The sequence below is a fragment of the Lipomyces tetrasporus genome, assembly GCF_029532465.1.
Source record: "Lipomyces tetrasporus strain NRRL Y-64009 chromosome Unknown POJ06scaffold_2, whole genome shotgun sequence".
In the NCBI taxonomy this organism is placed as follows: Eukaryota; Fungi; Ascomycota; class Lipomycetes; order Lipomycetales; family Lipomycetaceae; genus Lipomyces; species Lipomyces tetrasporus.
In genome coordinates, this window is record NW_026611597.1 from 1,361,310 (window position 1) to 1,386,069 (window position 24,760).

Consider the following 24,760-nt stretch of genomic DNA (forward strand, 5'->3'; position numbering starts at 1 on the left):
TACGAGACCCGCTACTTACAGGTATCATCTTAATATCAGAAGCGGGTGACACGAAGGGCGCACGGGCCACCCGCTGCACCTTGCTAAAACCGAATTTCCAAGTCTTCCCCTCCTGCCCTTCCGACCCACTCAGCATCACAAAACACTTACTTACATTCCCCGCGCTTCGCGAACGCTCTCGATAATAATGCCTCCAATCCAACTCCAGCCGCCGCCGCCGCCAGCTGGTCAGCAGCCTGCGCCCCAGCCGCAACAAGCCCCGGGCCAGCCTGTTGCAGGCGTGGCCGGCGTGCCCGTGCCTGTGCCGGTACCTGTCCCGCCCAACCAGCAGAATGGCCAGCAGCAGGGCCCAGTGACCGCCTATCAGAAGCTCCAGGCAGTCAACGAGCAGGCGTGGATGTCTATTGGTGCGATCTTCGGAATCGATTGCTCGAGCTGATGTATGAATGCTAACTGGAACAGGCAACATCGCCGACATGATGGGCGACCACGACCGCGCAATGCACGCCTACGAGGCCGTCCTGCGCCACAATCCGTACTCCATCCCCGCAATGAGCGCGATCGCCAACATTCTACGACAGAAAGAGCAGTTTGCACGTGCCGTCGAATATTACCAGTCTATCCTCACGTTCTCACAAGAGTCCGGCGAGACTTGGGGTGCACTCGGTCACTGCTATTTAATGATGGACGATCTTCAGAAGGCGTATTCGGCTTACCAGCAGGCGCTCTACCACCTGCGCGATCCGAAGGAGCCCAAGCTCTGGTACGGTATCGGCATTCTCTACGACCGCTACGGCTCGCTCGAGTATGCCGAAGAGGCCTTCACCCAGGTCATGGAGATGGATCCCAAGTTCGAAAAGGCAAACGAAATTTATTTCCGTTTGGGTATCATATACAAGCAGCAGATGAAGCACGACCTCAGCCTGCAGTGCTTCAAGTACATTTTGCACAATCCGCCACGTCCGCTAACGGAAATCGACATATGGTTCCAGATTGGCCACGTCTACGAGCAGCGCAAGGATGTAAGCTATCTGCTGTTGTTATTTAAATTGGTACTGACGGAAGTAGTATAAATCTGCAAAAGAGGCTTATGAGCGAGTGCTGTTGGATGACCCGAACCATGCAAAAGTCCTGCAGCAGCTCGGGTGGCTGTATCACCAACAGAATTCTTCCTTTGCGAACCAGGATCTTGCCATCACGTATCTTACCAAGTCGTTAGAGGCAGATGGTCAGGACGCGCAGAGCTGGTACTTGCTTGGACGCTGTTACATGGCGCAACAAAAGTACAACAAGGCGTACGAGGCGTACCAACAGGCAGTATACCGCGAGGGTCGAAATCCGACATTCTGGTGTTCTATTGGCGTGCTCTACTATCAGATAAACCAATACCGGGACGCTCTAGATGCTTACTCGCGTGCGATCCGTCTCAATCCTTACATCTCGGAGGTGTGGTACGACCTAGGTACGCTATACGAATCCTGCAACAACCAGCTGTCGGATGCGCTCGACGCGTATCAAAGAGCTGCTGAACTCGACCCGACCAATACGCACATCCAGGCACGTCTCGAACAGCTCCGGAACCCGCAGGCACAGCAAACCAACGGAGCGCAGCAACAGGCTCAGCCACCGGCACCGCGTCCGCACGATCCACAGGTATATCAGACCGCGCCGTCTGGTCCGCCAACGCCTCGCTGGAATGTTCCGATGAACGGTCAGGCCGCTCCTCCTCAACAGGGACCTCCGGGACCGGCGGGCCCCGGGCGACCATCAATCGCCCCGCCGAACCCTCTTGCACATCAAGGTCCGTTGGGACAGCAGGCCCCGCCGCCACAGCTCCAGCAAGCCCCGCCGCCTCTGGGCCAGCCACAACAGCAGCCGTTGATGCCGCAGTACCCGCACCCAACGCAGCCTGCACAGCAGCAACTTCCGCCACCACCTCCGCAGACTCAGCAGCAAATGCCACAGCAGCAGCCGATGCCGCAATACCAGCCTCCTCCGCTGCATTCGACGTACAGACAGATGGACGTGCAGCAGCAGCAGCAGCACGACCAGCTTCCGCAGATCCAGCAGCAGCAACAACAGCAGCAGCCATCGTCAATGCAACAGGCGCCGTCGACCAAGCGTCATCGGGAATGGGAAGATGAACAGGGCGGCGAGAACAAGAAGCAGGCGTTGGAAGATAAACGTGCGGAGTCTGTCCCTCCAGTGTCGGCGTCCAACCAACAGGCACAATCGGAGCAGAAGATTCCGGGCGTTTCGTCGATTTACGATAATCCGCCGAGAGACGGCGCTCCAACGCTTGCCGAAGTGTCAGGCACAGAGGGACGCGGTTCGGCGACCGCGGTGGAGGGGTATGGAGACGGGCCGAAGCCAGAGTTTTCCAAGCCGAGCACTCCACAGCCCGTATCAGCCGCATCGGCGCCGTCTCCATTGCCATCAATTTCAGCTACTATACCGCCGCTTACGTCTACAACATCCCCGGCCACAGCACCTTCGGATGCACCTGTGCGGGCCAAGTCAAGCTGGTTGTCTAGCGTGACAGGACCGTCGGATGCGCCGGAGGTTAAGCCCTTGCCTTCGCCAGTGGCACCTTTAGCTGCATCGCCAGCACCGCCGGCGGACGAAAAGAAGATGTCGCCAGCACCGCCTGCGAGCACATCGGCAGTACCAGCGTCTATTGCGGTGACGTCATCCTCGACGCCGACGACACCAGCTCCCGTTGCGCAGGCCCCGGCAGCGGTGGCCGCTCCACCAGCGACAGCTACACCAGTACCTGCGCCCGCACCAGCTGAGACGCCAAAGCCAGTTGTTGAGGAGGGGCCTCAGAGAAAGGTCGAGGAGGACCAGAACTACGACGACGAAGAAGAAGAAGAGGGCGAGGAGAAGGAGAAGAAGCCGTCGAGTTCGACGGAGGAAAGGGAGGCAAAGAAGGAGGATGATAAGGACGAAGATATGAAGGAGGCCGAGAGTAAGTAGTTGTTTGGGATGTATCATGTACTTATATTTTGTAGTGTAATAAAACTTTGTAACATTTGCCCGTGTACGTTTTCGCGATAATATGTCAACGTATTCTATTATTATTATGTAAGTTACTTACAGCTTGCCATAAACATTGGTAAAATTTGACCCACCGCTCCTCAATGGGACTAGCGTAAGTCATTCTTCGTACCCGACCCCCAGGAAGATTCAATTCCCGTTTTCCCCGGTCAACATGAAATATTCCGATATGACCGTCATAAGTCCGGTTATCTCCTGCAAACACCACATCAATGTCGGATCTACATAGGTTTGACGCGCCTGACGCCGCATGAGTTTAATGAGCACGACTTGACATGCGCCTTGATCACTCGGTCTGGTTACAACAGTCAATACATGATGTTGAACATGATGTATATGTTCGGCACCGTCATGAATCCGAAAATTCGTGCCGCGTATGCTTCCAAATGAGAAAAGGGTATCTCCAGCCCAATTTGCATTTTTGTGGGCAATGAACGCCATATGAGAAGATGACGTACCCCAATCTGCACGTGCTCGGACCGAATATAAAAACGCCCTTTGAAGATCCGCTGGAGGGTTCCAAAAACTCCAGAACAGTATCTTACGCGGCCCTGTTGCTAAGCAAGATTTAGTTTTTGCATTGACGATGTTTCTGCATTATATTATTACATCATCATCATCGCCAGATTGCGGGGGACGAGGATCAGCTAGAGCGGTTCGTTTGCCTCGAGTTGAGGTTATCGACTAGTCTGACCCGATGTCTCGGAACGACTGATTCGTCGTCCAGGGATGGCCGAGCCATGCACGTGTCAAAAACGGATGCTGACCCGGGTGTCTGCGGGGGCGGGTCAGTTAATGCGCCTCAATGCACAGGGCAACACCGCCGCTTCGCCGACTTCGACTCGAAGATTTTGGTATTTAGAAGAGCGACCACGACGTCGCGAGTTTTGCTCGTGTGCTCAGCGACGACACTTAGGACTGCTAATACTGGCGACGGCTCGTTCTCACTGCTCGCTGTGCTCACTACTCAAGCAGTCTCGCGCTCAGGTCGATGTCGCTGCCATTACACCCGCCGCCGCCTTCTGCTTCGGACGACTATATCGCCATTGCGGCCGCGCACTCCCATCCGTCCTACGCACGGCTCCTGTTCCTCACTTTCCAGGCGGTAGTGCAGGTCGTGCTCGTGTGCGTGCTCGGGTTCTGGGCCGCACATGTGCGACTGCTGAATCCGTCGCTGCAGAAGCATATCTCGCAACTCAACGTGATGATCTTCACGCCCTGCCTGATCTTCGTCAAGCTCGCGTCCGCAATCACAGCCGACAAGCTGGTCGACCTCGCGATTGTGCCTGTCCTGTTCGTGCTCACGACCGGCGTGTCCTTCTTGTCCGCCGTGATAATCAACCGGATACAGCGGTTCAACCGCCGCGAATCAAACTTTGTTATTGCCATGGCCGTGTTCGCTAACTCCAACAGTCTGCCCGTGTCGCTAACGGTCGCCCTCGCCCAGACACTGCCGTCCCTGAAATGGCTGCCCAACGATACCTCAGACATGATCGCATCCAGGGGAATCTTGTACCTGCTCATTTTCCAGCAACTCGGCCAGATGTTGCGGTGGTCTTGGGGCTACAACACGCTGCTCTCAAAAGACAGCATCCCTGACGCCGTCTCTGTCCACTCTTCCCAGTCGTCGGCTTTGACAGACTCCGATTCCGACGAAGCTGAGGAGGCCGCACTCTACATGTCCCACAACGCCACTCCCGAGTGGTCGGTCGAATCGATTGCCATGAGCTCGAAACCGCTCATGCCCCAGGAGTACGTGATAGACTCCAGTGAGTCGTCCGAATCCTCGGATTCTCCCACTGGCTCCGTGTTCTTCCGTCCTGATCATACCCTGCTGCCGTCCTTCAATCGGTCGTTTCGGAAGAACCTCAGACGCGACGGGGTAAAGCGCATCGTCAACAGCTCTTTGGTTCAGTTGCTCAAGCGAATTCTGGTTAGGTTGGTTTCATACATGAATCCGCCACTATGGGCAATGCTATCCGCGCTCACTGTGGCCTCAATACCTCCGCTCCAGCGTCTGCTGTTCGAAAATAAGCAGAGTTTTATTTATCACACGTTCACTTCAGCCATCACTCAGACATCCCAGGTCTCGATCCCTCTTATCCTCGTCGTACTCGGTGGTAACTTGTACCCGGATGACGTTGCTGCCCCAGCGTCGCCAAATTTCAAAAGAATCGTCGCTTCGTCTCTCGTGGCACGCATGCTCATCTCTGGTGCGGTCCTGCTCCCTATCCTAGCACTATTTGCCAAGTTTGTGCACATCTCGATAGTCGACGATCCAATATTCTTAGTTGTTCTTTTCTTACTGGCAACTGCGCCTCCCGCCATCCAGCTGAGCCAGATCTGCCAGATCAACGAAGTCTTCGAGAGAGAGATGGCGGCCGTGCTGTTTTGGGGATATGTCATTTTGACACTGCCGGTCACCATGGTCATGGTCGTCATGAGTCTCGAGGTCCTCGAATGGGCGGGACGTCTCCCGTCCATGTGAGTGGTTACAAGTTACATACAAGGCTGGGTTGGGTTGGATCGAACTGGATATCTAGATGGGAATAAATCTTTTGCTGGCATCGCTTCATTTTGTTAGTTCTCTGCATTTGTTCGTTCTTTTGATATGATTGGATTGCGAGCATGATATGTACAGTACAGGTCGTTCGTTTGTGTCACGGTTATATTTGTTTTTGTTTTCATAGAGGCATTGGGGACATTCACGTAATACACTCGTCATATGTTAATGCGCCGAGCAGATCGACCGACCACCACCTCATCGCCAGTATATGCCCTAACCCTCAGGATCCCGTGCGAAAAAGAGCACGATGCCGCCTCACGCGCGTGCTTGCGCACAGAGGCGCTTCGAGAACCTAATCGACAATCGAGTAATCGACAAAATAGAAACGTTCGCCGGCAAAAGCTAGTTCCAAAGGTTGCCAGTTAGAGATCGCAGAAGTATCAGTGTGCTGGTCAAGCACACTCGTAAGGCGTCGCGGAGCCGTCACCACGGCAGCAGCATGAGCGATTTGGATAGGTACGGTTTCTGTTGTGTGCGGGTCTATTTTGCCTGGCGGACTGGTGGCTAACTGTTGGCCCAGGGCGATCGAACAACTCCGAGACTGCCAGACGTTGCCTGAGCAAGAGGTACGCGAATTATGTCATCGCGCGCAGGAATTGCTCGTTGAGGAGCGAAACGTACAGATTGTGGATACACCGGTGACGGTACGTGGGTTTTCATCAATGTTGGTAGTGCGACGATTACTGACCCAGACAGATATGCGGCGACATTCACGGCCAATTCCACGATTTGATTACGCTGTTCGAGCAGGGCGGCGAATGCCCCGATACAAACTACCTCTTTCTCGGTAGGTTTCTCTACTTTGCCTTGGTCGACGACGACGACGACGACGACTAACCCGGCGCAGGCGACTTTGTCGACCGCGGATTCTATTCGCTCGAATCATTCCTGCTCCTACTCTGCCTAAAAGTACGCTATCCCGACCGAATAACGCTCATCCGAGGCAATCACGAGTCGCGGCAGATCACGACCGTGTACGGGTTCTACGACGAATGCATCCGCAAGTACGGGTCAGCCAACGTGTGGCGGTACTGCTGCGACGTGTTCGACTACCTCGCGCTCGGGGCCATAGTCGGCGGACCGGGCGGCGTGTTCTGTGTCCACGGCGGATTGTCCCCCAGTGTCAAGCATCTCGACCAAATCAGACTGATTGACCGCAAACAGGAAGTCCCACACGAAGGCGCGATGTGCGATCTGCTATGGTCCGACCCGGACGACATCGACGGGTGGGGCATATCGCCTCGCGGCGCCGGGTACCTGTTTGGGGGCGACAAAGTCCACGAGTTCAACCACACAAACGATATCAGTCTGATTGCGCGCGCGCACCAGCTGGTTATGGAAGGCTACAAAGAAATGTTTGAAGGCGCGATCGTGACGGTATGGTCGGCACCGAATTACTGCTACCGGTGCGGGAACGTTGCCGCGATCTTGACGATCGACGAGGACCTGGGCAGGAAGTACCGCATATTCGAAGCCGCGCCCCAGGATGCAAAGGGAATGCCGGCCAAAAAGCCGGTCGCGGATTACTTCCTCTGAGCGAGTCCCCGTTCAGCAAGCTAGATGCGACCCCCAGTCACTTGTGCCGTTGATTATTGGGATATCGCGAAGGAGTTTGGACTGCTTAAATTCTTGTTTCGTTCTATGTACAATATAACATTTGTTGTATCCGCATTCGACTGTAGTAGTGGACTATTTATTGTATAGGTTGCTATTGGATAGAAGCTAGTAATTGTACCACCCTGGGAATGATTGAATCCGAGCATATTAGGTCGCAGGAATCAGATAATAAATGATGCACGCTGATATTTCAATATTAACCGACTGTCTGTCACGTGGCAGAATCTCCATCAAACTCGGCCTCGCCGTCGCTGTCAACGTCTTCGGCCATTGCCATATCAGCCTCACTGGTAGCGTCATCTAGCATCGCGCCGGAAGTATCGCCTTCATTCGCGCTCGCCGTCGAACGACTACCGTGCCGGCGGTCGTGGCTATCCCACCCCATCACGACTTGTCCTTCTAAATCCACTTCCTCGCATATTTCCAACATCGCAACCTTGGAGAGCCCCCTGAACGCCTTGGTCCGCACGACCCGTCCCCAATGCCTTAAACAGAACCGCGCGGCTGACGTGCGCAAGACATCCTCCTGCGCGATCTTGGCGCACTCCCATATCGTCGGCGCATTCGCAACGTCAAATCCATCCTGAATTCGCGAAATGCACAGATCCCGCAGTCGGGGCAGGGCGTACATGTTGCTCAGCACAAGCAGCTTCGCGACGGTGACTACGCTCACGGTAGTTGCGATCGTGTCGCTGTAGAGATAGGACAACAGCGCCCGTACAGTCGAGCACTTTTCGGGTATATGCATCCGCTTCCGGTGATATTCTCGCATCCGCGAGTTTGTCAACCTTTTGAAATGCGGCCACCGCGCCTGCAGAATCAGGGCGTGCACATATATCGGGTCCGACACCGGAATCGGCTGCGTCGTGTCCCCAGCACTGTCGGCTCCGGCCACGCTTGTGGGTCCAGGACCATCGTGGCCGTCTGGGATGGCCGTAATAACAAAATCCGACGTTTCGGGGTCATCAAAAAGAGCCGATATATCTGCGTTGAGAGATTCGGGCTGTGGTACAGTCGGTGGCTGCAAGCTCTGCTTAGGCGCCGCACCGTAGTACTTGAGATCGATCGGTAGGATCCGGCAGATGACTTCATGCTCAATTCCATACTGAGATTCTGGATATAGGGCTGATCCGAGTAGGAAAGCTGTGGTTCCAGACAGCGCAACGTATGCCCACGCGTTGCCCGAGAAAATGTCGCAAGTAGAATCAGCAAGTGTTCGCCACCTCTGCTCGGTAAGATCAAAGCTGGTGATAGACGTTTCGGTATTGTGGATCGCGGGTCCGTGTGTCATAAAGTCGATAACAGTCGAGCCGCAGAAAGCGTAGAAATGCGTGCCTGCACGCTTGTCTGGATTCGGGGTGCCCCGTCGACTCCGTCCGTTTCCTATCCTTAACACGTCTTCATCATCGCCTTCATTTATCCCTTCATCGAAACGTAGACTGGCAACCGCAGACGTACGTAAATCAAACCAGATTACTTCAGACGGACGGCCCATATCTTGCGTCAACCCACCGAAAATCCAAACCTTCTCGTTATGCACTGTCGCAACATGATCGTAGCGTGCAACAAAATGCCGCGAATCCGACCACGTCATAGTCTCGAGATCCAAGCAGAAAATGTCTGACATTACTGTGTGCTGCCGAAATCCACCGCAAAAATATAGCCGCTTACCACATTCCGAGAGACAGGCAGCGTGCCGACTCCGGCCGATCGGCTTTCGCCCGTACGTTGTTGGCGACGACCACGTTAGTGTCCGTAAATCGAATACGTATAAATCGTTGAGAAATACCCCCCGTTCATTCTCGCCGCCAAATATTATAAGTTTGCCGTCTTTCCAGTATGTCGCCGTGTGCCCTTGCTTACGTCAGTACGAGTTTCCTTTCTTTATTTCACCAACTCACCGTGGCGGCCACTCGGAATAGTGCCCGATGGTTCTTTAATCGACGTAGCTTTGTATGTATTCGTGTCAATAAGCATCACCGAATTGAATACTATCGACGTTAGCCTCTTGAATGCTCAGAGTGGGTACATTCGGGGGATCATACGTTCATCGGTACTCATTGTGAAGTCAAAGCCACCAAAGATATAGATCTTGCGATCTTCCGGACACATTGTAACCGAAGCATTTGCAGCGCAAGGCGGGTACGTTGGATCGGCTGGATAACGTATGCGTTAATTCGGTCAGATCTAAAGGCACCGGCCTGACGTTTGATGTACGTACGTACGACAGCCAACGCCTTAGGCGGGCCAGCAACACCGGCTGCACCGTCCACAAAGCTCGCGGATGGTGAGAGTGTAAACGACGAATTGGGAGCCGTCGGAGGGGTTCCGAACACCGTGCCCGCACTTTGTTGCATGAGACCTGGTGTAGAGGGAATCTGGGGTGGAGTAGACGGCGGCGGCATTGACTGCCCGCTTGTTGGTGCCGGCAGAGTCGAGAACTGGAACACTGGCGAAATCGGTTCTGCCATGACAAACACTTTATGGAACGGGGCAACTAGATAATTGCAGAACTAGGCTGCCGGATCAAATGACTTCTGTCTTGCCCAATTGGTTGGCAAGCGGCCTATAATTGAATTGTATCAAGCTTGATCTAAGATGTCGTTGGGAGTTTGCGGTTTCTAGACATTGGCGCGTTTGCGCCTCAATACCAATAGCGGTGCCTTGGCTGCGCATGAACCGTCCCAACGCGGCTGCCATGTCCACGAACGCAGGGTCTAACATCACGAATGAGTTTCCGAGAAGTCAGGGGAAGAAGTCTCACGCCTTACTACTATCACGGCGAGCATCCCGCGCTCGTTATACAGGCAGAATCACTCAATGTCAGACCCGCAATCTGTATCAGCGCCTTCTTCACAGGCGCACGTGCAACTGCCACAGGGGGACATACGTACGGAAACTAGTGATGATCTGCCATCAGCAACTCCAAGAGATGCAAGGATACTACATTTAATCATGGCATCAATGGGGATTACAAGTTATCAAGATCGAGTTCCGCTTCAAATAATGGACTTCGCATACCGTACGTCTCCGCTGTTTGCTGAGTGGCAAACATCGCGCTTACGCTAACGTCAAATAGGATACACAAATGCGATTTTAGAAGATTCACTGCTCTATGCCGATCACTCTCGCTCGACAAACCCTAGTACGGGCACAGCAGCTAATACTCAGATTACTGTGGACGATATCAGGCTTAGTGTTGGTGCGCGTGTGAATTATCAGTTTAAGCCCGTCCCGCCAAAAGAACTGATGCTTCAACTGGCGCAGGAGAGAAATCGACGGCCGCTGCCACCAGTTGCGCAGACGTATGGAGTCAGGTTGCCACCAGAGAAGGTTGGTATAGTGCTATCCTATTTAGCTCCGGTGTACTGACTTTCCACAGTACTGTTTGACTGCCAAGGACTGGGATATAGACGAGGAAGCCAAAGAACTACCGGTGGGTTGCAAGTCAGTTGTGCATAGGTAGTGCGATGAATACTAACGTTGGTTCGCAGGCCGATGACGATGAGGTTCTGCCAGAGCCAAAACGACAGCGATCAGGCTAATCCAAAACAAGTTGTCGGACAAGGTTTCAAAATTTCTATATGTATCCTAGATAATCATTATATGTACAACATACGGTATGGGTCAAATAATATACACGATTGTAACCAAACTCCGCAACGACATCTATCTCACTATCCATCTAATCCCTTCTTCCCGGCGTACAATAATTCTTGAATGACCATTTGCTCTATATGCCCTGCGCCCGCTTCTGCAATTCAGCATTCTCTTGCCGTGCCTTCAACACCAGTTGCTTCTTCTCCTCTAAAAACTCATTTGCAATTTGTTCCCGAAACTCAGGCTGCATGTAGTGCAGCATGCACTCCATCATGTCGTCCTTTTGTTTTCGACACGCCCAGCCCGTAGATAATAGTCGCCCCCGGTTACACTCGGTAAAGGCTGTAAATAATCAATAAAACCTTCGTTCATACCACAAAGTCGTGAGAACATACCCGTCAGTATGTCTTTGCACTTTTCTCGCGCGAACTTGCCATGTCGGTTGTTAATCTCGCCTTCGTCCTTCGGCGAGAGCATCCACAACGGCACAGGTCTTCTATCGACTTCCCTCATAATAATTCACCCGTATATGACAGATCAAATGTTCCTATTGCTAACATGCGCCTCTCGGTCTGGAGTATGTGCGCAAAGGCTCACGACATAATTCTGAACTTACCCTGACTGGCAGCTGTCGTTCAATGTACGGCTTACGTTGGGAGAAAAATTGTTGACGCGAATCTTTCGAATCTCATATACTGGTCATTGGTCCCGTTTCTATTTATTGTGTCCGTTTTGTAGCTTTGACATAGCCGGAACAATGTCATCGCTAAAATTTTCAGTTCAGAAGAAGCAGCATCGTGAGCGTGCACAACCGCACGCCCGGCGGAAATGGGGTCTTCTCGAAAAGCATAAGGTAAGTGACGGCCGGAATTTGTCGTTTTTGGATGTAATGTGTACTCACAGTATGAAATCTAGGATTACGTTCTGAGAGCACGAGACTATCATGCAAAAGAAGATCGAATCAAAATTCTTCGTGAAAAAGCCCAGAGTCGAAACCCTGATGAATTCTACTATGGCATGGTGTCCAGCAAAACCAATGCAAAGGGCATCAAACAGCAAGACCGGGAAGCATCTGTCGTGTTGTCACATGACGAGGTGAAGTTGCTGAAAACGCAGGACGAAGGATATTTGGTCACTATGATCACTCAGGAAAAGGCAAAGACCTTACGACTGCAAGATAAACTGGCATTCGTGAAGAATGAGTTCGTCTCATCTGAACAAGAGAAAACTTCCGACGAATTTTCCGATTTGGAATATGACGAGTTCGAGAGTGACTATGAAGGAAACAGTAAGAAAAAGAAGAGGAAGGGATTGCAAAAGGGTACAACAAAGTCGAATGGTTCTGGGAAGCATTTGGTTTTCGCGGATACGATAAAAGAGGCTCGGTCCCACGACGACTCTCTAGGAAACGCGGCGCCCGAACTAAACTCTCAGCTTAGCAAGTCGCATAAATTATTGATAAAGGAATTGTCAGATCGAAAGGAACGGTTACAGCAGCTTGAAAAGGTTTTGCAGGAGGTACAGTTGCAACGGCAATTGATGACGAACGGTCCCAGAAAGAAAATTGTCAAGAGTGATGGTTCAGTCGCGTGGAAATGGAAACCTCAACGGAAAAGATAGATAGATGCTAACAAGAAAAATAAGATGAACATTATAGAACTATAATACAAAGGAGTGCCCACACAATTTAAACCAAGACACCTAGAGCTCCAATAAATTGTTATGACATGCATGCGACAATCACGTAGTCAAAAATAGACCCTGATGGCCTGGTTCGGTATGCTTTCATTCGGACAGTATGGGCACTTAAAGCGCTGGTTCGGATTGCCCTTGCTCATTCTTGCCAGGCTGTCTTTTGCGACAATGTGGCCGCATGGCATCATCATTGGCGGATTCTCATCGGTCGTCTGTTCTTTGGATACAGGACAGACGAATATGGCATGGAATTGGAATGATGGCGGCAAGGGAATCTCTACCGGTAGCTCATTTTCACTACTCCATTCCGTCTGTTTCTCGCGCATGATATTGCCAATTTTCAGTAGTGTCGGCAAAGCGATTGCGCCAGCAAGGGCAGCCAGATACAGAGGTGAATCTGGACTGAGTCCTAACAACGAACAAAACTCCTTTGTAAAAGAATGTGCCACGTCATCCCAAGCAGAAGGTGACAAGAAGGTGGAACCATAAGGAGACGCTTGCAGGTTCGACTGGAAGAGGAACGCGCACATAAGCCTCGATATATCTGCCAAATATCTATCCCCAAAGACAGCAAAATTCTCCCGTGCGTACTGCAATGCCAATTTAGTCCCGGCGCCATTCGGATGTGTAAATAGGTGAATGAATTGGAGACTGTGTAAGTTAAATTCGAGATTACTGCCGGATTTGGAGAGTCTCTCCCGCTTGGACGCCGCCCATTCAATGGCGGGCTGCAAATCTTTCAGCTTTAGTGCTTCCAGGATGCGATACATATCCATAAATTCCTGTTCTAAAACACCAGGAATATCAAGATTCGCTTCTTGAATGACCTTATCTGCTACTTGAAACTGTCCTTCTCTGATCAAGTGCATGGCGACCGCTCTGTCGAGTAATTTATCGCCGGACTCAGGGAAGGCGTTTGGATTGTACGCCGCTTCAATGTCCACCTTGAACTTCTAATTTCGGTCTTAGTACATACGTACAGAAACCAGGAATTGTAATCACCTTGTCCAGCGCCTTTGCATACTTGCTCAGCGCGCCATGAATCTCTTTCTGCGACTCGGCCATTTTGTTGGTCCACACAGTGCATCCGCTCTTCAAATTCGCCAACTGCTCTCTACGGGATTGTGGAGCTAATTAGCATTATCAATCAGTAAATTATTCACTCAAATGATACGCACTCTCTCATAATTCTGTAGATATTCACTCACCGGCATCGATGGTATTCCTAGTCTTGTCCAGCAGTCCAATCAATTCGTCGACATTGTCAATGTATTTGTCAAAGCTGCCGTCTTTCTCCAAACGATTAAATTCCTTCGAAATTGCATCCATGACCCTAATATGACTACCGCCACTGTACACCATCAAAGCATGACCGCGAATTGCCAATAAGCTACAAGGGCGATGATCGGATCAGCTACTGCGGCGCGGTTGTGGGCAATTTGTGCCAAATGTGCTTAGGCGAAATGGCATTGGCAGTGTCTTGACTCAAATTTAGGTTTCACGACATCAACTCCCAACACCAATTCAAAATTTATTGCGGAAGTATTGGTGCTATTGTTCGAGTATTATATTGCTGTTGAGAAAACGTTTGTAAATATGAAGCTCAATACTTCTGCTATGAGATATTTGTCTAATGACGACTTTCGAGTTCTCACCGCGGTAAGTAGATAGATCTATGACTTATTTTCGCTGCGCCGTCTAATAGACATTTACTGCGAAAAGACTGAGATGGGATCGAAGAACCATGAGATTGTACCGACTGTCCTTATAGCTCAAATTGCAGGATTAAGAGGTGGTGCAGGTGTTGGGAACTGTATATCTGAACTGGCGAAGGCGAATCTGATAGCACGGGTTAAAAATGCGAAGTGTATGTTGAGTCGTGGATATTTGTCGATCCAATTTAACCTGATCTGCGAGTAGATGACGGCTATAGATTAACGTACGGCGGCTACGATTATCTTGCAATCAAAGCATTCTCAAATAGGCGAAGTGTGTATTCGGTTGGAAATCAAATCGGCGTGGGTAAGGAATCCGACATTTTTGTGGTCGCCAACGAGAAAGGTCGAAAATGTGTTCTCAAGATTCACCGGTTGGGCCGTATCAGTTTTCGAAGTGTAAAGAATAATAGAGACTATCTACGGAATCGACAATCGGCGAGTTGGATGTATCTGTCGCGCTTGGCAGCGCAGAAGGAGTTTTCATTCATGAAAGCATTGTATGAAAACGAGTTCGCTGTGCCCGAGCCGATTGACTATTCACGACATTGTATTGTTATGTCATTAATTCCAGGCTTTCCAATGTAAATGAGTCTGCACTTGTCAATATTTTTGGAGCATAGGCTAACACAATCAGGCGTCAATTATCATCTCATGAGGACCCATCAACCTTATATTCTTCGTTGATGTCTTTCATAGTACGTCTAGCGAACCATGGCTTAATTCACTGCGATTTCAATGAGTTTAATATTATGATACTTGACGAACCGAAGTCAGAAGACGAACAGTTCGTGGTTATTGATTTCCCACAATGCGTGAGTATTGACCACGTTGATGCCGAGCGGTACTTCCGGCGCGACGTGGATTGTATCAGGCGGTTTTTTGAGAAGAAGCTGGGATATGTTAGCGAGGACTATCCGGAATTTAAGCGTGATGTAAAGAGAGTTGCAAGTCTGGATATCGATGTGCAGGCCAGTGGGTTTAGTAAGAAGATGGTAAAGGAGTTTGAGAAAGCAATTTCGGAGTCACGCGAGAAGGTAGAAGATGAATTTGACCATGAATCATTCGGAGAAGAGAATTATGACGACGAGGAACAACACGACGATGACGAAGTTGTGGAGGAACAAGAAGACGAACTGAGAAGTGAAGACGACTTGGCAGGGGGATCTGGAGATGCGGAAGAAAGCGGTCTGCCTGTTGTAATGTATGCGGATAAGTGAGTCGTCGTGCTCAAAATGCATGTATAGATTGTTGGTCATATGTTTGTTCGTGTATTTGGAAAGATGATGTTATTGATAGGATGGTTTTCGTATTGTTTGGTAGTTCCATATCATTGTACTTGATCTAATAGACTACCCTTGGTTACTTCAGATACGCTTAGCTGGAGGGTCGATCTTTGGCATGCCATGGCATAGCTGTTTGTCAGAGTCGTACAACCAGAGCCTACTTCCATGAATCTGGTTTATTTATTAGGATATTGCTTCTTACCCTTGATCACTACCCTGGTCAGCGAAGATAATGGTTTAGGCTAGAGAATATTTTGGGTATCCGACGAAGAAGAAGAACAAGCTAGGCATGGCGTTGTACTATTGCCGCTGTCAGCTGCGTCACAAATTTTGTGAGTTGGCTACCGTTTATCTCCCCATTGTTTACATCGCTCTCCCACGCGCGTTCTACACATTACATCTAGAAAGAACGATCATGCGTCGCCATCCGTACTAAAAACGGATGTTTTATATTTTCTATCTTGGCGCGTTTGCATAGTTATCTTATTGTTTAGTTTGTTACACAATTACGCTTATATAGATTGACCCACATCTGTCTGGCCTTGGCCAGTAAGATCGCGATCTCATTCCTTCCGCACTCACTTCCGTTTTGCCAATCCTTGGCTGGTCATACTTATTCTAGTAAGGTGTGTATAGATTTATCGGGTTTGTTTGGATATGATTGAGATCGAAAGCATGCATGCAACGCCAGAGTCGCGAACTCTTTCATGTCTGAGACACAACTAACGCGTTGGCTTTATCATTAAGGGCCTGAGCATTCCCAAACTGTCTGTGACGGCGAAATATAGTTAAGGATTATTTAAAGATGGATATTTCTACAATGCCAGATATCACATCACCCCCTCAATACTACGCTCCTCCTGCCTCTTACTATCCTACTGTACAGCAGGGGATTCATACGGCAACGTCCTATGCAGCGTCGATTACTCCTGGAGACAAGCATAATGCCTACAATGCACAAACGGCTTATGCTATCTCTCAGACGCCTATGTCTGCGCCAATTTACCCAACCGGAATTCATATGCCGATGTACTCAATGTATCCGGGCTACTCGTCCCCGCATATTCAGGCGATGGATCTCTACACTGCGAGACAGCCCCAAGCATCTCTCACGGGATCTGGACACTCACCAGTTGCATATCCGTCGTCCTCCCAGCAGAGCCTTGGTCCTCTTTACCGGTCGTTTGGAGGCATTCCAAAGGTAGGGCGATATGATCGACGCACCAGTAATGACAAGGCAAGTGTTCACTGCATTAGTATATGTCGGTGGCTATTAAGCTTATACTATCAGGCTGGAACGAATACAAGCAATCGATATGGAACGTCATCCGGCCATTACTCTAATACGCGCAACAACCGGCCGAATGAAAAAGTTGTTGACGCTAACAGCGGAAGAGGCAGTGCCCTAGTCTTACAGCCCGTTAATCCAAACAAGGCACAAGTCTCAGGAGATATGTCGACAAAATCTTCGTTGCCAGCGTGCTTGCCGACAAGCAACGTGATGGAATCCATTGTTCACTCTGCTGTGGTAGACTTCTCCATTCCGATGGCAATCGCTCCTCCCGCCGGCGTTACCGCATTCTCGTTGGAGGAGTCCTTGAAGAACCCGCGGAACACCACCAATGTCTATATTAGGGGATTGGCACCCGACATAACGGACGATATTCTGATTACAATTGTCAACAGATTTGGAAACTTGACCACCGCGAAAGCAATGATGGATAGTTCTACTGGAATGTGCAAAGGGTACTTTTAACGTCGAGCTTTGGTGAATATTTTCGACTATGTTCATATCACTGACTGAATTAGGTTCGGTTTTGCACAGTTTGAGACGGAGCGAGAGGCGATCCAATGCATCTGTGGCCTCTCTCAGTATGGATATCAAACATCATTTGCAAAACAGTCGTTTGCTTTGAGACTGAAAGAACTCCAAGACGCGCAGTCCACGAACGTGTACTTTTCCAACATTCCTAGATTTTGGGACAAAGCGGTTGGTTAACAGGGGTTGATCGCTTCATGCGAAGTGCTAATCGTAAAAAATGCCTAGGAATTCAAGCAGTTACTGGACGGATTCCCAGTTGTCTCAATTAAGGTTCTGAGAGACGGACATGGGAACAACAGAGGCGTAGGATTTGCTAGGTACCAATGACACTAGTATCTGTGAATCATCTAACTAGTCATATATTTTAGATTCGTTGAAAGGAATGTGGCGGAAGATATCATTTCCAAGTTCAATGGCCAGCCTATCGGCGAGGGCGGAATGCCCATTCAGGTCCGATTCAGTGATACAGAGGCTCAGAAAAGACTAAAGCAAGTTACGCTGAAGAAGCGTAGCTGGAGAGCTCATGAGTATCACTTGCTGGCCGCGCAACGTGCTATGGAAGATTATTCTATGCCAAAACCGCTAATGTACAAGCCCTTTGTGTTGTCACCAGAAGCTATACCGTATCCAGTGCCATCGGCGATCTCGGGCCCTGTGCCTCTCTCCGGTGCAGACCAGAAAATTGTGCATTGGTCTCCAGACGCCCAATTACGCACCACCCACGAGTATGACATGAGTCCAGGTCCTTGGCATGTCTTTGACTAACGCGTGCTCATTAATATAGGACGTCCAGCTCAGACACTTCTTCTGCTGGTTCAAGTGACTCTAAGGACACTGATGCCTAACACTGGCAGGGTTTAGTTTTGCTTTGCCGAGATTGTGCTTGCTATTAAGTTCTGTTAGCTAGTAGTATATTATTATTACCCTGTTTGTTATGTTTCATTTATGATGCTTTTTACTTTCTGGCATGTGATGATATATTTATAGAAGATCGCGTAAACAAGGGTTCGCAAGATGGCGATATACATGCTTCTACCTACTTCTGGCTTGCTGACACAAGATGATGACAACCGTCCATAGATATGATTATATGCGGTGAACATGTGTGTGTGGCTTGTTGCTTTGCAAAATATAGACGTCAACGTTAGGGCATTACGGGAGTCTTTTATGCGCTTTTAGGTTAGATACGCTTCACGTTTTAGCATCGCGATGCTTCATTTTGCAGGACATATGTGGTTCTAGAGTTCAATGAAATCTATGATAGCTTATTAATCTTCGGCGTACGAGGTAATGGCTAATAGCCTACGAAACGAGACACGCATATTGGCCCGAATTACCAATACCTCGGGTGTCATTTCAACCATGGCTAGGATATTACCGGCTACCAATGCCAAAGGCGTCTTCGCCATACTCTCACTCATCAATTGGCTGACCGAACCCATTCCAAAAAAAAAGGGTCCAAATATCTTAACAGCAAATTTTTAAAAAAAAAAATTTAAAAAAAGAAAGAAGAATTGCAGCACCTACGATTCCAGCGTGGTCTCCCACCGCAGTACTAAGTAGGCCCAAAGAAGCTTAACTGGTGTTGATCGGACGGGGAACTGTGTTTTCTTCTTGGTATGGCCGCAACTGATAGTAAATCCCGTTGGTGACTGACATCCTAAAATGCTGACGAAGCGCTCAGTCAGCATTCTTCTGAAGATGTCTCCATGGTCAACATGGCTTGCAAATCGCACATTTACTTTCAAAAGAAGGAAGAGCGCGTGGGTTACGATAGATAGTTGAACTTCGGTATTCTATATCCAATAACTAATAATACACAGCATTGCAAAAAAGGCTCTACTTAAGCAGAGAAATGATGACACAAATGACGTGACCGCTGGATGGTACAACAACCAACCATTATTTTGTCTCGCATGATCCTCAACGTCTGCGTGTTCGAGAATGCGACAGAATGGCCGAATGAATGCGAATTGTTTAACGTAAATACCACCACACAGAATTTGTTCAGCTCCTGCTTGGAACGCACCATTGTAAGACGTCCATCCAAACCTCAGAAGCTGAATATGCCCTGGAGTTCCAGCATGCGCAATGGAGCTGACTGCATCTTTGGCGTTGCCTGCCGCCACTATTTTAATGCTAGATTTGTACATAACTATACTTGGCCTGCTTCCTTCTGACTCTGTACCTTGTTTCGCGGAATCCGACGTTGTTCATGAAGTCCTTTGTGAAAAGCAAGGACCAATTTCGCACTCCGTCTACAGCCCTACCATGTTGCGTGCCATTTCAACTTCTAACAGTCTATTTCTAGTACGAACCTACTATATTATGAATCCATGAACAGTGAATGAATACCCAAATAGCACCCACGCCATCCGTAGCCACTATTGCCAAGCGATGATTAAATTTAGCAACATAGGTGAGAAGCACTAAAGACAATGGCGACCGGCACTGTCCCAGCTTCTGATTGCCTGGTGTTCGCGCCCTACGACCCGCTTCAACAACGGACGGGAATACCTTACAGTCTCTTGCGAAAGCCTTGTCCCCTCCAGGACTAACGCATTTTAAAAAACACTCCAAATTTGATTAGAAATTTTACAGCGTGCTAAATTATGCCGAACTTGCTAAATGTCTCTAAGGTGCGGCAAGATTTGATATATCTCAGGCTTGGAGAATCTGAATTCATAGCGAACTCTTGTCATCATCCATGCCGTCGAGATTAAAACTGACCGCGGCATAGGGTATTGCTGGGCGGTTAGGACGATCGGGCTGCTGACTTTCCATCTCAGCGAGCACGTGTTGCAAGTCCTCGAACAAGGCGGTGTCCTCGCTCTCGACAGAACTGAACAGGTCGTCCATCATCATACGTTCAGCCATATAACATCTAATATCGTTTTACTCGTCCCCGCACCCTGACCGCAATGGTAAGTATATCGTGCGGCCACCACCAGCGTTAGAACTCTTCCAGGAGCGTTTGCCGCTCATCCTATTAAGTGGATGTGACATTAGCGGTACGAGCAGTGGTGGCACGCCACGCGTCCGTTCCGACTCTGAATTGATCAATTTTTTTGGGGATGACGATGAGCCGGTAGTGATTTCACCGAGCTACACTGAGGAATTGGATTCTTTCGAGCTTTTGCCGTCGGAAAACCCTGAGATCAATGAATGGGATGACGAGCCATTGAGGGAGCTGCGTGAGATTATGAACTGGGCCACTGGCGATGGGTCTAGATCAAATCCGCGAATGCAACGTGACGTTTGCAGCTTTGTTAGGGATCAAGAGGGCTTCCTTTCCAGATATAAGAGACCATATGAAGAAGCAATTGGCTCAACACGTTCAGAAGACAACCAAACAATGAGAGAGGCTGCGAGGTCGTATTATTTTATGCGACCGCAAAACCAATGTCATCGGTCTATATAGTTGGTAAACCCCGACTGGATTGGCTGTCTATGTGTTGCATTGTCAATGTAAAACGGTCATCACTTGAGTTTTCTCGCTTTCGTTCCTTGTTGATTTGTGTGTGTCATTAGCGATGCATCGGTTTGGGGTTTTTTTTTTGCGTGCGTCGACTCTTTTCGTTGTTGGTTAGTATTGTTTGCTATTGGTTTGGTTTGTAGTTTTGGTTAGGATTTTGGTCAATAATAATCAAGTCATGTAAAACTTATGGCTCATCCTGCCAGCCTCTCTGGGCTTTCAGGTTCTGAACAAGGTATCAGCGAAACCCTGACCCTGAGCGTATTAGTCTGCTATGGGTATAGTCGAAAAAGGTTCTTTTGACAATTCCAGCAGGTACGACAAGCTACCTGAAAATGTATCTACCAGGGTTTCGTGTTGCATGGGTTAGGGTAAAGGTCGGTACATTTGGGGGTGAATAGAGCTACCGCAAGAATCTGTTTGTGACGATGACGGGGCCAGGCGATAATTGGTGAGCATGATGGACTTGACGGCGTTGGCTATGGAGCTGACCGCGTTGTTTACGATTTACTGACTTCACGCGTTGCTCAAACTCAAAAATTCTAGTAAAATTTTACAGGTGCTAAACGTCAAAATTGAAGTTTCATAGCTCATGCTTCATAAGGGTTAGGGTGACCTCTTTAGGCAGGAGGTGCCGCTATGGGATGTAAAAAAAAGGGTTGTTGAAATCACGGAATTACACTATACAAAAGGCTACATTCCGAGTGGCTGATTAGTTAAACCTAACCATATTGTAAAGAGTGAGTGGTTGTAGGTGTCATGCCGCAGCGCTGCTCTGTTAGATACGCCGCGTCCGCATCGCCGTTTCCTCAGATCGTTGCTCCAAATACCGCCTGTGTCGCGCGACTTGTGTCGGTTGCGGAGATCTGCTATCATAGAACTGTCTCGGCTGGCAAATTGAATTGATAGTTACTACGGTCTGATCTCTCGACTTTTGGTGAGTCAACACTGGTTATCAATGTCGTCCGCTACTCATCCTACAGATTTTGAGCAGAAGTCTTTAATTGAGACTTTGAGAACAATTTTCTAGAGGTGTGCGCTTATCTAGAGGTTTGATTTCTATCCCTTTGCGCTATGGGAATAATCCTTCAGAGGTGATTTCACTAGCTTTGGCTCTGCTCGAGGTTAATTACAATCCCGCATTACTCTCGAATGACCTCTGGACGAGTTTAACCGACGAAGCCGAGAAAATATTGGCGCTCTCGGACTTTTTGTCACCCGTCGGTGCACCCTTTCGTAGGATTTTCGCTGTGAAAGGGCTCACACCAAGAGCACCTCGAAATTGGGATGGCGTTGCCAGACAATTTCGAGAATCAAAACTTCTCATGAAGGTGTTGGAGAATTGGACTAGTCTATTTTTCTACGATATGCTGGTTCCTATGATGGCCAAGGGAAGAACTCCCACACCATCTGAAGGAGGGTCGACTGCTAGGAGGAAGCAAATGAGCTTGAAGAAACTGGTTTGTAATGAGTCCTCTGTTGGAGAAGTGCAATTTTCTAATGTCTATTTAGTTAATACAGCGCGATGGTTGGATTTCTCCTGTGGGAAAGATGATGGACGAGTGTGCGCCGCCCGAAGTTTCACCAGTTCGCCGTGGTTATGGAGGTGTAACGCTTCAAGCTGCACATATCGTCCCCTTTAGTGCTAATGGACATTCACTCTTACGGAAAATGCTTGCTAAGTTTGTGGGCCAAGATATGGAAGGCTTATTAACTGGCGAAAGCATCAATGATCCGTCTAATGCACTATTGCTGGATGCATTGACTCATACCGCTTTTGGCTTATTTAAATTTAGTGTGGAATGTCAGGATGACAGGTATTTCTTCAGGAAGTTTGCTCCAAATCGGAAACTGCCTTCAGAAGTTTTTCGCCATCGCAATAATGAATTTTTGGCCAGGCATCTCGATCGGTTGCACGTCCTTTACCTCTGCTTTGCAATCTCCGCCATGCAATTGGCCGTGTTCTATGGGCGAGTGGGGCGGCGGAAAATATTGCTAAGCCTCTTGCGGATGAAGATGAGCTTAAAGATGGGCATATGGAAGGTGATTATTGGCATCGAGTAAGTGCCTCATATCTTCAGAGAGAGTTGAGAGCTTTGCCAGGGCTCGATGAGTTAGCAATCGATGGACAGGATGATACAGAGGACTTATATACTGAAGAACGTAATCGGGCCTCTAGTCGTCATACTATCGTTACATAGAATAGGTGTCCAGGATCGTTTGTGTAGGCATGCAGTCTGGTTCAGTAAACCCTGATTGCACAGACTGTTGGCTGAAATAGCAACGACTTTATTGTGTACTAAGATAGACTAAGTATCTGCTACAGCGACGTATCTGTTGGTAGTTTCAACAGCTTTAATCTCCATGCCACTACACCATCGCCCAGAAGAAACAAGTCTCGTTTTGTTAATCGACATGATCTCCGGCCAAGTCTGCATCGCAACACCTGACTATATTGATATTCTCGGTCTGTCTGTAGTCAATCTCTCAGCAGTACCACTTAAATATCATGGAACATTCTTGTTCCTGTTATAGGCTTGTCAGCACGTTATTACAGTACTGACTCAATGATTTATCTCCAGGAAGCACGACTGCTTGACATAAAATCTCCACCTCAGGATTAGCAGTGCAATTACGATCTAAACATCATCGATATCTTTTATCAGTCATGACTTTCAGCAGCAAAAACCAAGTTGAGTATCGTCTTTGGTGCCATTACAATTGGCAAGCCAGTACAGGATGTTGTTAGATTTACCCGGCCACTCGAGCAAAGAGGGGCGAGCGGCTCGTCGTGCGGCTAATTTGAATTGACTGGGAGCAGATGGGCAGCCGGTCAAGATGAGCCTGTCGCCACGACTCGGCGAATTTAGCTCAAAGTCACGTTGTGGGTGATGTTCCTTACAGGATCGCGCGAAACTTTGTTACGTTGGGAGGCGCTATCACGCAAAGTTCCTGCTCGATCCTTCGATGGAAAGAACTCAGGCCATCCTAGAGTCAGTCGCGATGGACACGCACCGGGTGTGAAGCGCATCACCATCACATCGTCCTTCGCGGCTGAGGTGCATTCTTCACTGCGCCTGGGAATCTGGCGGGTCGGCCCGACGTCACTTACACAGAAACCGATTGCAAGGTTCAGAGACTGCAGTTATGGGACATCTAGGCAGCAAGACTTTAGCAGAAAAAAAGTGAGCGCCAATTAAAGCTGGATATATATTTTCTCCGTTATTACCATTATTACCACTCAGCCTTCATATGTCTGACAATGCTCCACGACGTGCCCTTGTCGACACTCAAGACATCCAACAGGGTTACGATCTCATGCAATCCCACGAGATTCCAGATCCCAACGACGTTTCCCCATTCATCGACGTTCGAGAGAACGCGTTCATGCATGTCGAGGTCCTACAAACGAGGATGCTCCTGGCCAACGTCGTTGCCTCGCCACTTCGGGTGTGTGTGACTATGCAGCAACCTTGCGCATTCTAGGATGATTTGAGAAAGAAGCGCGCAGTATACGACGTGGGTGAGGACGATCCCGACGATACTTTGAAAAATGTTGCTAGTATCCACATTCTAGCAAAAGCGTGCATGCGCGAGCGGCGAGTCAAGCACAAGTCCATGTCGACATTTATCGTCGATTTGGCCACACGGTTGAAAGGATTCTGTTAGGGCCGCTGCCTAGTTAGGAACCCTCTGATTTGTTTCAATATAAATTTTAATAATCAACATAAACATAGCAATTTGTGTCGCCACTGCATTCCTCGGAAGCTCCGTTACGCTGGTGACTGCTATAGACAAGATAGTACATCAATAAAGCCGTTGCCGCTTCCTATAAACCCTTTGCTGACCGCAAACAGGATTAGCAGATCGTCAAAATCGTAATTGTAGTCGAATCAATATTATTAGATTACCAATCGTCGGGGTGAT

At 49.0% G+C, this 24,760-nt stretch overlaps 12 protein-coding genes across 12 annotated transcripts; 9 read left to right on the forward strand and 3 right to left on the reverse strand.

The window, feature by feature from the left end:
- The first annotated feature begins 128 nt into the window (after positions 1-128).
- On the forward strand, positions 129-3,054 carry POJ06DRAFT_246073 (uncharacterized protein). Its single transcript, XM_056186735.1, has 3 exons — positions 129-407; positions 463-1,022; positions 1,069-3,054. The coding sequence occupies exons 1-3, from the start codon at positions 188-190 to the stop codon at positions 2,974-2,976; spliced, it is 2,688 nt and encodes an 895-aa protein (XP_056046374.1). The 5' UTR covers positions 129-187; the 3' UTR covers positions 2,977-3,054.
- Positions 3,055-3,773: 719 nt separating this feature from the next.
- Positions 3,774-5,804, forward strand: POJ06DRAFT_59141 (auxin efflux carrier). Its single transcript, XM_056191244.1, has one exon. It carries the CDS (start codon positions 4,049-4,051, stop codon positions 5,543-5,545), a length of 1,497 nt encoding a protein of 498 aa, XP_056046375.1. The 5' UTR covers positions 3,774-4,048; the 3' UTR covers positions 5,546-5,804.
- POJ06DRAFT_59142 (Metallo-dependent phosphatase-like protein) lies at positions 5,805-7,305 on the forward strand. Its single transcript, XM_056191245.1, has 4 exons — positions 5,805-6,079; positions 6,144-6,267; positions 6,320-6,410; positions 6,471-7,305. Exons 1-4 carry the CDS (start codon positions 6,063-6,065, stop codon positions 7,157-7,159), a joined length of 921 nt encoding a protein of 306 aa, XP_056046376.1. The 5' UTR covers positions 5,805-6,062; the 3' UTR covers positions 7,160-7,305.
- Positions 7,306-9,839, reverse strand: POJ06DRAFT_59213 (uncharacterized protein). The gene is made up of 4 exons (XM_056191246.1): positions 9,466-9,839; positions 9,286-9,396; positions 9,142-9,231; positions 7,306-9,094 (listed from the first exon to the last, which is right to left on the reverse strand). The coding sequence occupies exons 2-4, from the start codon at positions 9,350-9,352 to the stop codon at positions 7,452-7,454; spliced, it is 1,800 nt and encodes a 599-aa protein (XP_056046377.1). The 5' UTR covers positions 9,353-9,396; positions 9,466-9,839; the 3' UTR covers positions 7,306-7,451.
- Positions 9,840-9,990: 151 nt separating this feature from the next.
- On the forward strand, positions 9,991-10,885 carry POJ06DRAFT_246081 (transcription initiation factor IID, 31kD subunit-domain-containing protein). Its single transcript, XM_056186736.1, has 3 exons — positions 9,991-10,262; positions 10,320-10,573; positions 10,623-10,885. The coding sequence occupies exons 1-3, from the start codon at positions 10,061-10,063 to the stop codon at positions 10,704-10,706; spliced, it is 540 nt and encodes a 179-aa protein (XP_056046378.1). The 5' UTR covers positions 9,991-10,060; the 3' UTR covers positions 10,707-10,885.
- An 81-nt stretch (positions 10,886-10,966) lies between these two features.
- Positions 10,967-11,708, reverse strand: POJ06DRAFT_59237 (uncharacterized protein). The gene is made up of 2 exons (XM_056191248.1): positions 11,236-11,708; positions 10,967-11,182 (listed from the first exon to the last, which is right to left on the reverse strand). The coding sequence occupies exons 1-2, from the start codon at positions 11,351-11,353 to the stop codon at positions 10,974-10,976; spliced, it is 327 nt and encodes a 108-aa protein (XP_056046379.1). The 5' UTR covers positions 11,354-11,708; the 3' UTR covers positions 10,967-10,973.
- A 1-nt stretch (position 11,709) lies between these two features.
- On the forward strand, positions 11,710-12,524 carry POJ06DRAFT_59236 (small-subunit processome). The gene has a single exon (XM_056191247.1). It carries the CDS (start codon positions 11,858-11,860, stop codon positions 12,458-12,460), a length of 603 nt encoding a protein of 200 aa, XP_056046380.1. The 5' UTR covers positions 11,710-11,857; the 3' UTR covers positions 12,461-12,524.
- POJ06DRAFT_246087 (CTLH/CRA C-terminal to lish motif domain-containing protein) lies at positions 12,508-13,954 on the reverse strand. The gene is made up of 3 exons (XM_056186737.1): positions 13,744-13,954; positions 13,538-13,665; positions 12,508-13,488 (listed from the first exon to the last, which is right to left on the reverse strand). The coding sequence occupies exons 1-3, from the start codon at positions 13,895-13,897 to the stop codon at positions 12,589-12,591; spliced, it is 1,182 nt and encodes a 393-aa protein (XP_056046381.1). The 5' UTR covers positions 13,898-13,954; the 3' UTR covers positions 12,508-12,588.
- A 103-nt stretch (positions 13,955-14,057) lies between these two features.
- Positions 14,058-15,839, forward strand: POJ06DRAFT_246091 (RIO1 family-domain-containing protein). Its single transcript, XM_056186738.1, has 4 exons — positions 14,058-14,194; positions 14,258-14,402; positions 14,456-14,834; positions 14,888-15,839. Exons 1-4 carry the CDS (start codon positions 14,132-14,134, stop codon positions 15,468-15,470), a joined length of 1,170 nt encoding a protein of 389 aa, XP_056046382.1. The 5' UTR covers positions 14,058-14,131; the 3' UTR covers positions 15,471-15,839.
- Positions 15,840-15,933: 94 nt separating this feature from the next.
- Positions 15,934-18,386, forward strand: POJ06DRAFT_59272 (uncharacterized protein). Its single transcript, XM_056191249.1, has 6 exons — positions 15,934-16,162; positions 16,284-16,773; positions 16,828-17,282; positions 17,346-17,526; positions 17,584-17,675; positions 17,727-18,386. The coding sequence occupies exons 2-6, from the start codon at positions 16,342-16,344 to the stop codon at positions 18,121-18,123; spliced, it is 1,557 nt and encodes a 518-aa protein (XP_056046383.1). The 5' UTR covers positions 15,934-16,162; positions 16,284-16,341; the 3' UTR covers positions 18,124-18,386.
- Positions 18,387-20,279: 1,893 nt separating this feature from the next.
- On the forward strand, positions 20,280-20,779 carry POJ06DRAFT_235878 (uncharacterized protein; the record flags this gene model as incomplete). Its single annotated transcript, XM_056185860.1, has 2 exons — positions 20,280-20,282; positions 20,327-20,779. The coding sequence occupies 2 exons, from the start codon at positions 20,280-20,282 to the stop codon at positions 20,777-20,779; spliced, it is 456 nt and encodes a 151-aa protein (XP_056046384.1).
- Positions 20,780-21,791: 1,012 nt separating this feature from the next.
- POJ06DRAFT_235879 (uncharacterized protein) lies at positions 21,792-23,034 on the forward strand (the record flags this gene model as incomplete). Its single annotated transcript, XM_056185861.1, has 5 exons — positions 21,792-21,829; positions 21,864-22,293; positions 22,346-22,696; positions 22,732-22,893; positions 22,915-23,034. 5 exons carry the CDS (start codon positions 21,792-21,794, stop codon positions 23,032-23,034), a joined length of 1,101 nt encoding a protein of 366 aa, XP_056046385.1.
- Positions 23,035-24,760: the final 1,726 nt, after the last annotated feature.